The sequence below is a fragment of the Canis lupus genome, chromosome 4 (genome assembly GCF_003254725.2).
Source record: "Canis lupus dingo isolate Sandy chromosome 4, ASM325472v2, whole genome shotgun sequence".
Taxonomy (NCBI): domain Eukaryota; kingdom Metazoa; phylum Chordata; class Mammalia; order Carnivora; family Canidae; genus Canis; species Canis lupus.
In genome coordinates, this window is record NC_064246.1 from 67,462,386 (window position 1) to 67,475,528 (window position 13,143).

The 13,143-nt window shown below is 37.3% G+C and overlaps 1 protein-coding gene and 1 pseudogene across 7 annotated transcripts in view; one reads left to right on the top strand and one right to left on the bottom strand.

The window, feature by feature from the left end:
- Window positions 1-256: 256 nt before the first annotated feature.
- The window catches only part of GHR (growth hormone receptor), a 271,389-nt gene continuing 258,502 nt past the window's right edge, over window positions 257-13,143 (bottom strand). For all 7 annotated transcript variants that reach the window (XM_035714890.2, XM_035714897.2, XM_035714889.2 and 4 more), the window contains 4 exons: window positions 11,131-11,296; window positions 8,030-8,120; window positions 3,797-3,866; window positions 257-3,269 (listed from right to left, as the gene is read on the bottom strand). In XM_035714890.2, the coding sequence (XP_035570783.1) occupies window positions 2,298-3,269; window positions 3,797-3,866; window positions 8,030-8,120; window positions 11,131-11,296 (1,299 nt within the window). In that variant the 3' untranslated portion in view covers window positions 257-2,297. The remainder of the gene's footprint in view (window positions 3,270-3,796; window positions 3,867-8,029; window positions 8,121-11,130; window positions 11,297-13,143) is intronic.
- Window positions 11,693-12,721, top strand: LOC112652646 (mitochondrial nicotinamide adenine dinucleotide transporter SLC25A51-like; annotated as a pseudogene).

Consider the following 13,143-nt stretch of genomic DNA (forward strand, 5'->3'; position numbering starts at 1 on the left):
CATGGGGTGTTGCAGCCTGAGGAGAAAGGCACAGTCCAGGCAAGCCAGAATAATATTTTTGAGCTAGGCTCCTGTTTCCTCAAAAAGGAGAGGTGGGGAGCTGCCAGCACATTGCAAAAATCTCCACATCCATTGCCAATGTGTTTAAGCCAATTGTGCTAAGCTCCCCTTCAAGTGAGAAGAACTGAAGAGTATGCAGTCTGGCTTAGGGTGATCTTCAGGTGGGTGTTTGACAAAAGAAGCATGCTACCACGAATCCAAGAAAATAAATTTATTAAACTTTGAAGGAAAAAAATCCACAGACATAAGGAAAGTTAAATATAAACTGCAGGACACAACTAGTCATACTAGTGAATAATGGCTTGTGTGGCCAGCAAAGTACCAAAATGACATTCTGAGACCGATTGAGGTATTTAGCTATTTTTGGCTATAGAAATTGTTGTCAGCCTATTGTGAAATAGTAAGATAGTTTTCCCAAGCACACAGTTTTAAGTTGAATTAGGTTCTACACTGATGAAATTGTATATGAAACTAAATGATGTAGCTCTTAGAGAAAACCATAGCAGCAAGGTAGCAGAAAAATCTATGAAACACCTATTACAAAGTAACATATTGAACTTGGAACACCCAGTTCTAGCTTTTCACTGTCCTTCCTGCAAGAAAGAGGGAATTTAAAATTACCAACCATTAAGCCTGTTTCCTAAAAAGGTCTGAGCTAAATGGCAAATACTATTTAAGTTACAGCGAACTTTAAAGTTTCATTAAATGTAAAAAAAAAAAAATACTTAAGGTGAGAAGCATTCTTCAGTGAGATGAGATTCTCCTTTGACAAACCTTTTGGGGACCAATCCCAACGCTCCTAAGAATGGTGCTGAGGTTACCAAGGGATTGAACGATAATAATTTATACATTACTTCGGCCCCCTTGTTCTTCTGACTACCCGCTTTGAGGCCAAGCCACTCAGAGGGGAAATACAAAATGAGGAGACGTCTTCATTGCTACTTTAAATAAACCAAAGAAAGGGTCTGGTGAGGGAGAAAGTTTCTGCTATGGGTTTAGGATAATTTTGACTTATCTGTGGGGATTTAAAAATCTTGTTTCTTCTGCTTCTTGTTACCAGGAGTAGTGGGTATATGTGTCTGGTTATTGGCTGTGAAACAAGAACCTGTTTCTTGACCTTTTTATTCCATGATCTGGTTAACTTCACTTCGACCTGCTTCAACTTACAAAATGCTTCTTGTACTTTATTCCCTTCTTAGGTAACCACGTAATAAAGTCAAGTTGTATCTGAAGAGATGCTACTGCAGAGCTTCTGGGGCCTACCTCTCGTGGTCGGCCTGCCTTAAAGAGCTCACTGTACGTGCCACAGTAGCACCCAAGCAGCCTGCCAAACTGACTGGCTATCCTTCCTACTTCTCCTTGTGTGGAGCTCTCTGCAATGAACCAAAATGTGGGTAAGAAAGAGTTGTTTTGGTTCATGATGAGTTGACCTGCACATCCATCTTAAAAGTTTTCTCAATGAACACATTTAAAAAAATTTTTTTAAATAAGGTGAGCCTGTTCCAGTAATGCAGGTAACTACAATCATTTTAGGATTGTTTAAGAATGGAGGTATAAAAAGGGCCTGGTAAAAAACTAACTTGTTAATTTGTTTTTCTTTAGGTGTACTGACCAAAGCAGTAAAACTAGCTTTAGACTGTAGTTGCTACATTCTTTAGATGGGTCTGCATGAACTACAGTACACAGTGTGTAGTGTGATATAAAATAGCCGTGCTTGAAGTGTAAATTATTAAAAATATCTTTATAAATTTTATGTCAAAATAAATGTTTTACATATCCAAACTACTTTTTTGCCTTCTTACCTATAATTTTAGTTCCCAATCATTAAAAAAAAATTAGCCTGTGCTGATTTGCATTTCATTTTCCTGAACTTCAAAAGCCACCTGATTTTTCGCTTTTTCAAAAAGCATGATTTACTATACATTAAAAACAGCCATTCAATACTTAGTATCACAAAATTAACACCCACATTAACAAGACAATCACTGCCACTAAACAGTCTTTGAGACAATTCTTTAAAATATTTACAATTCACAATAGGAATATCCATCTGATTCGGCCTTCTTATTTTCTTTTTTTTTTTTTAATATTATGTTTCAACATTTCAGGAAAAGGCATTTAGAATCCACTCCCCCATCCCCCCCCGAAAAGGTTTAAACATTATTTTGGTTTAAGCACTCACGCCCTAGCCCACGCTTCACCATTAAATATGCAGCTCGTGGGAAACCAAAGAAAGGCTACGGCATGATTTTGTTCAGTTGGTCTGTGCTCACGTAGCCACATGATGAGAGAAACTCTTTGTCAGGCAAGGGCAAGGCAGTCGCATTGAGCACAAGGCCCCGCGGAGACTGGATGATGTGAATGGAGGTATAGTCTGGGACAGGCATCTCAGAACTCACAGCCCTCTCAGTTGTCCCAGACTGGCCAGCGGTAGTGGTAAGGCTTTCTGTGGTGATGTAAATGTCTTCCTGGTTAAAGCTTGGCTCTACACGTGATTCAGCCTCGACGTGAGGGGCCACAGTGATGCACTTTTTGGCATCTGCCTCACAGAAGTAGGCATTGTCCATGATGAAGTTAGCTTGGCAGAGTGAGGCCACTTCTGGAGGCATGTCACATGGAGATATCCCTGCCTTATTCTTTTGGCCTGGGGAAAGGACTACACTCCCCGCTGGAGTAATGTCGCTTACCTGGGCATAAAAGTCAATGTTTGCCAGTGAACTCGGGTTGCTTAGCTGAGTATGGGCAGCTTGCTGAGTTGACTCAGTTCCACTAATTAGAAGTGGTCTTGGTTTGTTTTCCTTCGCCAGGATAATGCTGGGCTGCTGAGTGGTAGGGGTAGTATCAGTAGAAGGTGAGTTATTTTGATTCTTCTGGTCAAGGCACAAGAGATCTACTTCCCCTTTTAACCTCTGTGGCTGAGCAACCTCTGAAGTACCATCACACACATCACTGGCATTAAAATCAGTCTCCAGAATGTCAGGTTCATAACAGCTGGTACGTCCAGAGTCATCATCCTTTGCCCCAAGGATGTTAAGTGATTTCTCATGGTCGTTGCTTAGAAGTCTGTCTGTGTCTGATCCTTCGGTCTTTTCATCTAGGTCATCAATATCCAGCTCAATGAATTCAACCCAAGAGTCATCGTTGTAGAATTCAGGTTTATAGTTGTCATGAATGGCTAAGATTGTATTCACCTCTTCTAATTTTCCTTCCTAGGAAACAGAGAGAAAATGAAATCTCTGAAAAGAAACTCACACAAACAACATTCAGAGACTAAATTTATGGTTGCAATAAGAACAATAGTAACAAAACCATATAATCAAAAACACAGTGTAGAACTTTTCCTAAAAAAAATGTTTTAGAACTTTTAAATATACAAGACATTCTCATAATTTTTTCTTAAAGATTTTATTTATTTATTCATGAGAAGCACAGAGAGAGAGAGGCAGAGACACAGGCAGATGGAGAAGCAGGCTCCACGCAGGGAGCCTGAAGTGGGACTCAATCCCGGGTCTCCAGGATCACACCCTGGGCTGAAGGTGGTGCTAAACCGCTGGTCCACCAGGGCTGCCCAACATTCTCATAATTTTAAGATATATTACTTTGAAACACTTTTCTCCAGAGGGGTTAAAAAGTGAAATGTGATACAGATAGCTTGCAAAAGCTTTCTACATAAGACAAATGGTCTTTAGGAAGCATTTGATTAGTGTTATTGATCTCTTAGATAATTTATTAGTACCTTGAGGAGATCTGGATCAATTCCTTTAATCTTTGGAACTGGAACCGGGGGAAGAATCAGCATCTTAATCCTTGAAAACAAATGAAATTTAGGTTTGACTTATCTGTAAAGTTATACATTCTCTTATTTCAAAAGATAGAAATAAAATATTGGTAGCATTATTACTTATTCCAAATATTCTGGTGCTCCACATATGCAGAATATGAGAAAGAAAATATTAAGTAGTAAATAATGGGGAAAAACTATAGAAAAAAAAAGAAACAATAAAAAAAGCCCTTATGTGAAGTCAATTTAAATAAAACATGGTTTCCTAAAATCTTTTTTCCCCTTATGTCTTTATTGAGAATCAGCATTAGTATTTGGGAATGAGAAATTTGATTCCATCTGAAGTCAACTTCCATTCCATCTATAAGGATGGTAATTTTAATGGACATCTCATCAGTAATTGGCAGAGAAGAGGAGGAAAGAAAAGAAAAAAGAAATGAAAGAAAGAAAAAGAAAAAGAAAGAAAGGAAAAGAAAAAGAAAAAGAAAGAAAGAAAGAAAGAAAGAAAGAAAGAAAGAAAGAAAGAAAGAAAGAGCCAGTGAACATGCAAATTATTTGCACCCTCAAAAAAGGATGGACTAAGCTAAGTTTACACCATGGCTCACTTAAATAAAATTATCTAAGATTGATATCATAAACCAGGTGTCATTGCCGGGTTCATTTCGGCTGGGAAATACTAAATTTGAAATATCTTTAGTATGGATCAGCATGGATCAGTATGGATCTAAATACCCAATTCTATGATGCCCTTAAATTTTCTGTTCTAAATATTTAAATTATTTTTTGACCATAATTCATTTCAATGTCTCTTCTACCTGTCTTGCATTTTATCATATCCCTAGTACTTAGAACAATTCCTGACACATAGAAGGTGCTCAATTAAACACATCTTGAATACATTTGAATGCCTCACTTATCTAGTTTGTTAATAGTGCAACTAGAATTTATGTCTTAAAATGAACATTGTAGCTCTGGAAAAAAACTCAGAGATTAGCTATTCCAGTCAACTCATTTGTTTTTTATGAGTCAGAGATGCCACTGTTGGGCAGGGATGATAAACTGCTTTTGGGAGATTAGCTGATATTCAACCTAATGTGAATGGACAGTCCAGTCTATTCAATAGGGAACCCATTCTCTGAATATTTCCATCTGCTTTTTTACTTAACCAAGGAATAAGCTGAATTCCATTTTTTAAATTGCTGTAGGTAGCCTCCACTAGGTTTACTTAGTGAGGCCAGTGTTAAAACAACTTTGTACTGATGAATAGAAGATATAGAAAAAATATAAATTATCAATAATAACTGCTACCATTTTTTTGAATGCCTCTGATAAACCAGACACAATAAGATATATTTTGCAATAACCTGTGGGCTGACAAATAATGGCCTGACAGCTAAATCTGGTCTGTTCTCTGTTTTTATAAATGAAGTTTTATTGGAACACAGTCATATTCATTAGTTTGCACAGTGTTATGACTACTTTCATGCCACAGTGGCAGAGTTGAGTAGCTGTGACAGAGGCTGCATGGCCCCAGAAGCCTAAGAAGCCCTTTATAAAACAAGTTTGTCAGCCATACACTAAACATTTTATTTAATTCTTACAACTACTAGGGAGGCAGATGACATTATTTGTGGAAAGATTTAGGAAATTTAAGGAATGCATTAAAATCATACACTAATACTTGGCACAGCTGGGGCTCAAATCCAAAGTACCCAACTCCAAAACCCAGGTCCTTTGCCTTCTGTCATGCTGTGGTGTTATTTGGTCCTGCATCTCTAAATGAATTCATGCCAGGATGACACACCTGGTGGCCTTTAGGCTTCAAGCAGGTCATGCAAATGAATGAAGCAGGCCTGCTGTCACGTCATAGGGAGGGTTGGGAATGGTGACAGAACACATGCCCTTACCAAAAGGAATAGTTGCCCCCTGCTTCAGCATATGTTGCCATGCAGGAATATCAACGGAGTCTCCCTAGATCTTTCAGTTTTTAAAGATGCCCTGGAAATCTGGATTTTTATGTGGGAATTCCCTAGTCTGTCAACATTTTGTAGCAAATCAACATAACATCAAGTAACAAAACATTAGGATCTGCAGGCAGGGTTTGGCTTTTGGGTGGCCAGTTTGCCACTTCTGTTTTATGCTGATCCAGTTTCCTGATTAGTAATAGCTGGAAGGCTGGGATGAGTCGGATGGTGGGAATGACTGAAAACAAAGTGCAGCTGAACTGGCGTGAAACTATGGGACTTTGCTCTCATTTTATTCAAATCCAAATTACATTATAAATCTTGCTACAGTTGATTCTCAATTATCTGGAAAATGAAAAGTGGCATGGACTCAACACTTCAAACAACATGTAGGACCTGATGCCCTTTAGAGCCCTAACATTTTGGGGAAAGCTGACATAAGTCCCTCCTTCTTTGGAGTATCATTTTAATCATTTTAATTATTAGAACTTCATGTTTGTTCCACACCTGCTGACAACTGTTTTCTTCCATTTTTTACTTTCATTGGAACATGGACATTTTGATCATGACAACGTTTTTATGGGTAAATGAAAGAACAAAACTAATTCTTTTCTACAAAGGACTTAATTTAGTACAGGAAATTTGAGAGATAAAGATTTCAGAACAATTTTATAATTTGGTAATTCTGACTAAATGTCAAAGTTAAGAACTTCATTATTCTCAGAAAACACTCTTATACAATGGTTACTATATTTTCTTTAGAATTCTATTTGTTGAGAGAATTATTTTTCTTTGAAATATTGTTAATTAATATAATTAAACAATGTAACAAATTTACATGGTCTTCACAATGACTAAAAATTGACAGCTATTAAAAAAACAAAAAAAATTGACAGCTATTGTTTTTTTTTGACAGCTATTGTTAAGAGTGAATTACTTTATATACATACTGGGTCTGTCTACTGTAGTTATGTATAAATTGCCCATCAACTGTATAAATCAATAAATTCAAATCAACAGAATAATTTGGCTCCTTTGTTGTTGGCATAACTTAAATATATAAATTAAAATTCTATAAATTTATTTACTACTTTTTCCCCAAACAATTGAAAACTGTATAATACTTGTGCTTGTAAAAAAAATGTTGCTCAAAGGTTAGATGCAAAATGAAATTTTGCATAATGAATTTTGTCCGTTTGGTTTATATTATAGAACTGAAGATGCAACTCTAATTAAAAAGCTTTTGTAATGTATTTACATAGATCCTGTTTTGATTTGTAGATGCCTCCTGGCTCAGCTGCAGAAAGTGCCTTCCGTTCTAGGTAGGGTGACTGACCATCTTGGTTTGTCTGGAACTGAGGGCTTTTTCAAGGCACAGGACTTTCAGTACTCATACCAGGAAAGTTCCAGGCAAACTGGGAGGGTTAGTTACCCTAGTTCTAGGAGAAGGGGCAAGATCAACCTCTTAATCTTAAAGACTTAAAAATACTGTAAATGTAAGAAAATTTACAATCAGTACCAATATCTTTTCCTATATTTTGTATTATAATTTCCTGTAGTCTGTGTGGAATTTCTTTTTTTATTTTTTATTTTTTTGTGTGTGGAATTTCTTTCAGGAAGAAAAATAGAGTGACAGCTCATATAGCTCAAGAGAAATTTAAGGGTCATATAATCTAGCATGCTTTTGTTACCCATGAGAACATACAGCCCAGAGAGGTTAAGGGACTCAAATGAGATTAAGCAGCAGTTGCAGAAATAATTACTAGGATCTGAGTCTTTTTTTTTTTTTTTTTTTTTTTTAGAATCTGAGTCTTTTGGCAACAAGAGAATATAGAACAGAATTTCTTTAAACTTAGAATTTTAGCTGTGTTTACAAATGTAGGATAACCTTGTTGTCCTAGAATGAATGGGCCAGTTTGCTTAGGACTTTGGAGAGATCAAGGGGCAGCTCTGAGATAACAGTTTTGTTAAGGGGTGCCTATCACAAGGTATGCAGCCCCTAGCCTCTTAATATGCTATACATCTTCCCAGATAGACCAGACACCCATGAATTCTCTATGATGGGCACAAAAAAGCTGTAAATGTATAACTAGAGATAACATTTTACTGCATTAATTAAAATTTTCACTCCTGATTTGCAAAAAAGATATCAAGTAACAAATGGAAACACATCTGGAAATCTAAACACTAGCAAAAACATCTACATAGGTTATTTCACACCTACCTTTGTTGTTTAGAAAATATGAATAAAAATAATATCATCGTTAGCCCAAATATTCCAAAGATAATAATTAAGAACCATGGAAACTGGAAGTCTGAAACACAAAAGAGTATTATCTCACTCATAGAATTGGGAATACTTGAAGTTTACATTTCACTTTTTTACATAAAAATATTTAATTTGTATTCATCTAGTGAAGTCAGTGATTTCTCTTGATAACCACTAAAACAGAATGTAATGACGTGGGAGTATTTTCTATTCCAAGAACATCTCTGTCCACTTCTTCAAATCCTTTCATATATGAAAAAACATCGAAGTGAAGAAAAAGCAAACAGTTGAAGCACAATCCATATTTATATCAAAAAATCCACAACAACTGTTTTAAGCATCTGATGTGTTCAGGGTATATCATTAATGGCTTCAGCTCTAGAAAAAAAATGCTGTTTGTTAACATACGACTTTACCCAAATAATGTCCACTTAGTTCCTCCCTCCCTCCCTCCCTCCTTTCCTTCCTTCCTTCCTTCCTTCCTTCCTTCCTTCCTTCCTTCCTTCCTTCCTTCCTTCCTCCTCTCTTTCTCCTCTCCTCTCCTCTCCTCTCCTCTCCTCTCCTCTCCTCTCCTCTCCTCTCCTCTCTCCTCTCCTCTCCTCTCCTCTCCTCTCCTCTCCTCTCCTCTCCTCTCTCCTCCTCCCTCTCCTCCTCCCCCCTTCCTCCTCCCTCCCTCTCCCTCTCTCACCTTTTTTTTTTAAATTTCATATGGTAATATATATTTTTTTATCCTCCAGACTGAGGATCCATCAAAAAGAGGGCAGCAGAGTTTCTATTTTTGACTCATGAAAAACTTCTTAAACATGCAGGCATCAATTTTACAGTTTACAAAATATCCTTGACAGAAGTTCACTACTGGGGGCCCCAACTTCTATTTGATGGCAGAATTGGGGGGATTTGTTCATAAAATTTCATTGCTTAAGACCAAGTGCCTACCAGGTGCCTGCAGTAGGTTCCCAGTATTACCCACTTTTTAATTGAAACATAGTTGACATACAATGTTCTATTAATTACAAGTGTACAACATAGCGATTCAACAATCTGACACATTATTCAGGGCTCACGGTGATAGCTGTAGTCACTCCCTGTCACCCTACAACGCTATCACAGTAGTACTGGCTACATTCCCTATGTTGTACTTTTCATCCCTGTGACTTATTTATTTTATGACTGGAAATCTGGATCACTTAATTCCCTTCATCTATTCCATCCATCCTCCCCCACATGTCCTCCCCTCCCCTCTGGCAACCACCAGTTTGTTTTCTGTATTTATGAGTCTGTTTCTGTTTTTGCTTTGTTGTTGTTCATTTGATTTGTTTTTTTAGATTACACATATCAGTGAAATCACAGGGTGTTTGTCTTTCTTTGTCCGACTTACTTCACTTAGCATAATACCCTCTAGCTTCATCTATGTTGTTGGGAATAGTGAGATTTCATTCTTACTATATTCCGTTGTATATATGTGTCACAACTTCTTTATCCATTTGCCTAGTGATGGACATTTAGGCTGCTTCTCTGTCTTGGCTATTGCAATGAGGCCGGGGGGGTATATATACTTTTTAAAATTAGTGTTTTCATTGGGGAAACACCCAGTAGTAGAGTTACTGGATTGAATGGTATTTCTATTTTTAATACTCCATTCTCAAGACTCTATACTGTTTTCCTAGGTGCCTGCTCCAATTTATCTTCCCACCAACAGTGCAGGAGGGGGGTTCTCTTTTCTCCACCTCTTCATCAGGGTTATCTGCTTTACATGAAAAGACCAGTGAAATTCACTTTATTGTTGTTTCATTAAAAGTAGGATTTTTTTATGCTGAAATATTCCTTTGTTATTTTTATTTTATTTTTATCAAAATCCCCAAGGCAAATATTATGGATACTATAGAGAATTAGTGGAGCAGAGAATGGCATTTTGTATCTTGTGGTATCTGTAACTTTCTATCAGTAACATATTCAGGAATACAACAAAGCTAGAACTTATTTTTTTTTTAAACATGGAAGGAAAAACCAATTAAAAGATCTATGCCTAACTGAATTAAATGACATCATAAAAAGCTTAAAGAGTGTGTGGCAAATGTGCTTTTTAAACCAGAATTTCATTATGTCAAATATTGTTTAAAAGAACAAGCCTGTTAACTAGAACTTAGGAAAAAATGATGCTACAGGCATTTTCATTTAAGTGCTCTTTAGTATCATGGGTTCTACCTGTAGCATCCATGCAGAAAGAGAAATTTAATTTCTCTATAGCTTGTGACTGTTTCATCAGCAAGCCTCAGCTCCTCATACATAGCCCTGTAAACCTTCTGTTCTTCACTATAGATGCAATACAGCTAATTCCCACATGGGAGTGACAACTTTATATACTTACTGTTCATTGTTAAGCAGATTTCTTTATTTCTGTATCAAAAGTTCTAATTCTTTTATTCTCAATTCATAGATCTCATTTCTTTGAACTTGAATTATCTTTGTATTTTTCATATGTAGGATCTTCAAATGTTCCATGTCATTCTGGCACATAACTAGCATACTACTTTTCAGGCTTATCTCCAGGTAAAAGCCGTGCCTAACCTTTCTGAAACCAATAAGTAGCTGCCATCGACTACGTATGCTGACACAATATTAGGCTTTCTCTTAGATGTCATATATCCATCTATCCATATGGATCCAGTATTTCTTCACTATGCATTTAAAAAGCATTTTTTTCTGATTATAAATGCAAAACAAACTCATTATAGATATCTTTAGAAATATAGAAACATATAAACAAAAGAATCATCTGAAAGTCTGATATCCAGAGATATCCCATTAATATCTTAGTGCGTCCTCCCCTCTCTAGCTTACATCTACCTCCAGACATTTCCTGAATTAAATCATCACACACGAAGTTCTCCTTCTGCTTTTGTAATGAATAAGATCTGTTAAAAAGAGTGAACTTGAGGTCTCTCACCCTGACTTTTGATGCTAATGGATCATGGTCTGACCAACACTCTGACAATGTAGGCAATGTATTACTCTATTGACAAAATCCATGTTGGCTGCAATTTTAAATCTTTTACCTTCTTCACATGCAAATGGACTCATTTGAGGAAGTGTTACATAGAGCACCTCACTGAACTCGCCATATTTTTCAGAGTTTCGTTGTCTAGATCTCACACGCACTTCATATTCTTTATCCAGTCTCAACGAGTAAACTGGAACTGATGTTGACAATACAGGGTCCATCTTTCAAGACAAAATAGAAAACTTATTGGTTAGTAAGACAACAACTCAATGAGATAAACTCTATTAAGGTGCTTCTGTATTTGTATTCAAAATGAACTTCTGAAAAGTGGATCTTATTTTCCAGTGCACTGAGGGGGGGTTTGGACAAGGTCAGTGCCCGTGTGGCCACTGGCCGCTGCTCACAGGCTCTCCGATGTGCTGGCTGGTGGCAACCAGGCACAGAGCTGGGTGCCCATTGCAATGGCATGATTTAGCAGGGAGATGGCTGTCATTGGCTATTTTATTTTTCTTTTTGTGGCAAGACTCTCATGGAGCCTAGATATTTCAGGAAATCCCGTATCAAAGTTTTCTTCTTCCTAGAAGAAAGAACCTAACAGACCAGTAACAATGGGAGAAACGGAGAAATTTATCAAAAAAATACCCCCCCCTCCAAACATCAGGCCCAGATAGTGTTACAAGTTAAAAATATCCTTCATGAAGAAAAAAGCTCTTAAGCAACATGGTGGATTCAGAAGCTCATGACAAGAGGCTACCCCTTCTAACATCTTCCCAACAAGATCTATCACCTCATACTACAAATGCTGGTGAAATGAAGCATTATTTGTGTGGTCACTGTGCAGCTTTCAGCAACGTAGCAATCACTTTTCCCACTCGGAAAGCTGTATGGAATCAAAACCTGGGATGCAGGGCTTCAGTTGGGGAGGGATGGTTTTTGAAAACTGTACCGCGGAATCCTTCCCCCACTGATGCAGAAGACAGCTATGCTGGCACTTACGTCTGGTCCATATGAGGATTTATCTTGCCTTCTCTGAAAGCATTAGTACCTCTGAGTTTGCAACCCACAGTGTGGCAACCGTGCTTGCAGGGACAACAGAAGCAATTTTCATTCCATTGGAAAGAGTTCAGATATTGCTTCAAGATCACAAGCATCATGACAAATTTACAAGCACTTACCAGGCTTTCAAGGCACTCAAATGCCATGGAATTAGTATTATAGAAGCTTGGTACCTGTTCTTTTCCATAATGGATTCAGGAATGTCCTTTCCTTTGGCCTTCTAGGTCCCATTAAGGAATATCTGCCTACCACAACAACTCACAGCACTCATTTGGTCACAGATTTTATCTGTGGAAGTCTGTTGGGTGCCGTGTTGGGAATCTTGTTTTTCCCAGTGAATGTTGTGACAACTCACTTGCAGTCCCAGATTGGTGGAGAATTTCAGTCTTTTCCCATGGTTTTCCAGAAAATCTGGCTAGAGTGGGACAGGAAGCTGATGAATCTTTTCAGAGCGGCTCACCTGAATTACATTGGTGTCTCACCTCTTGGGGAATAATCAATGCAACTTATGAGTTTTTGTTAGAGATTATATGAAAACCATCAGTTAAGTGCCATTTATTAACTGAATAGACCTAAGAAGAATGCAGCTTGACCTTGTTCCTAATTGGCCAAATACAACTTGGTGTCATAAGTTCAGGGCACAATGAAGTATGGGCTAAGCTGTTTTCTTGAAGCACCAACATAATCAGAATAAAAGGTTCTAATGGGAAAAAAACAATATAGTGCACTAGCGGAGTTTGCTACTTAAAGAAAGATGGAGGCAAATAACTTTCTTTTTTTTTTTTTTTTTTTTTTTTGGCAAATAACTTTCTAAAGAAACGTTTTGTTACATAGATCACAGCCCTCAAAGTTGTTTTGGTACAAACCCAAACATAAAATAGATTTGTTTAAATAACTGTAGCTCTATCTGTACTGGGCTGTCAGATATTCTATACAAACAAAGCATAATAGAATTATAGTGGGAGAATGGTGGGACTATAAAGAAAATTACAGACATGTTGCTTACCCTTTG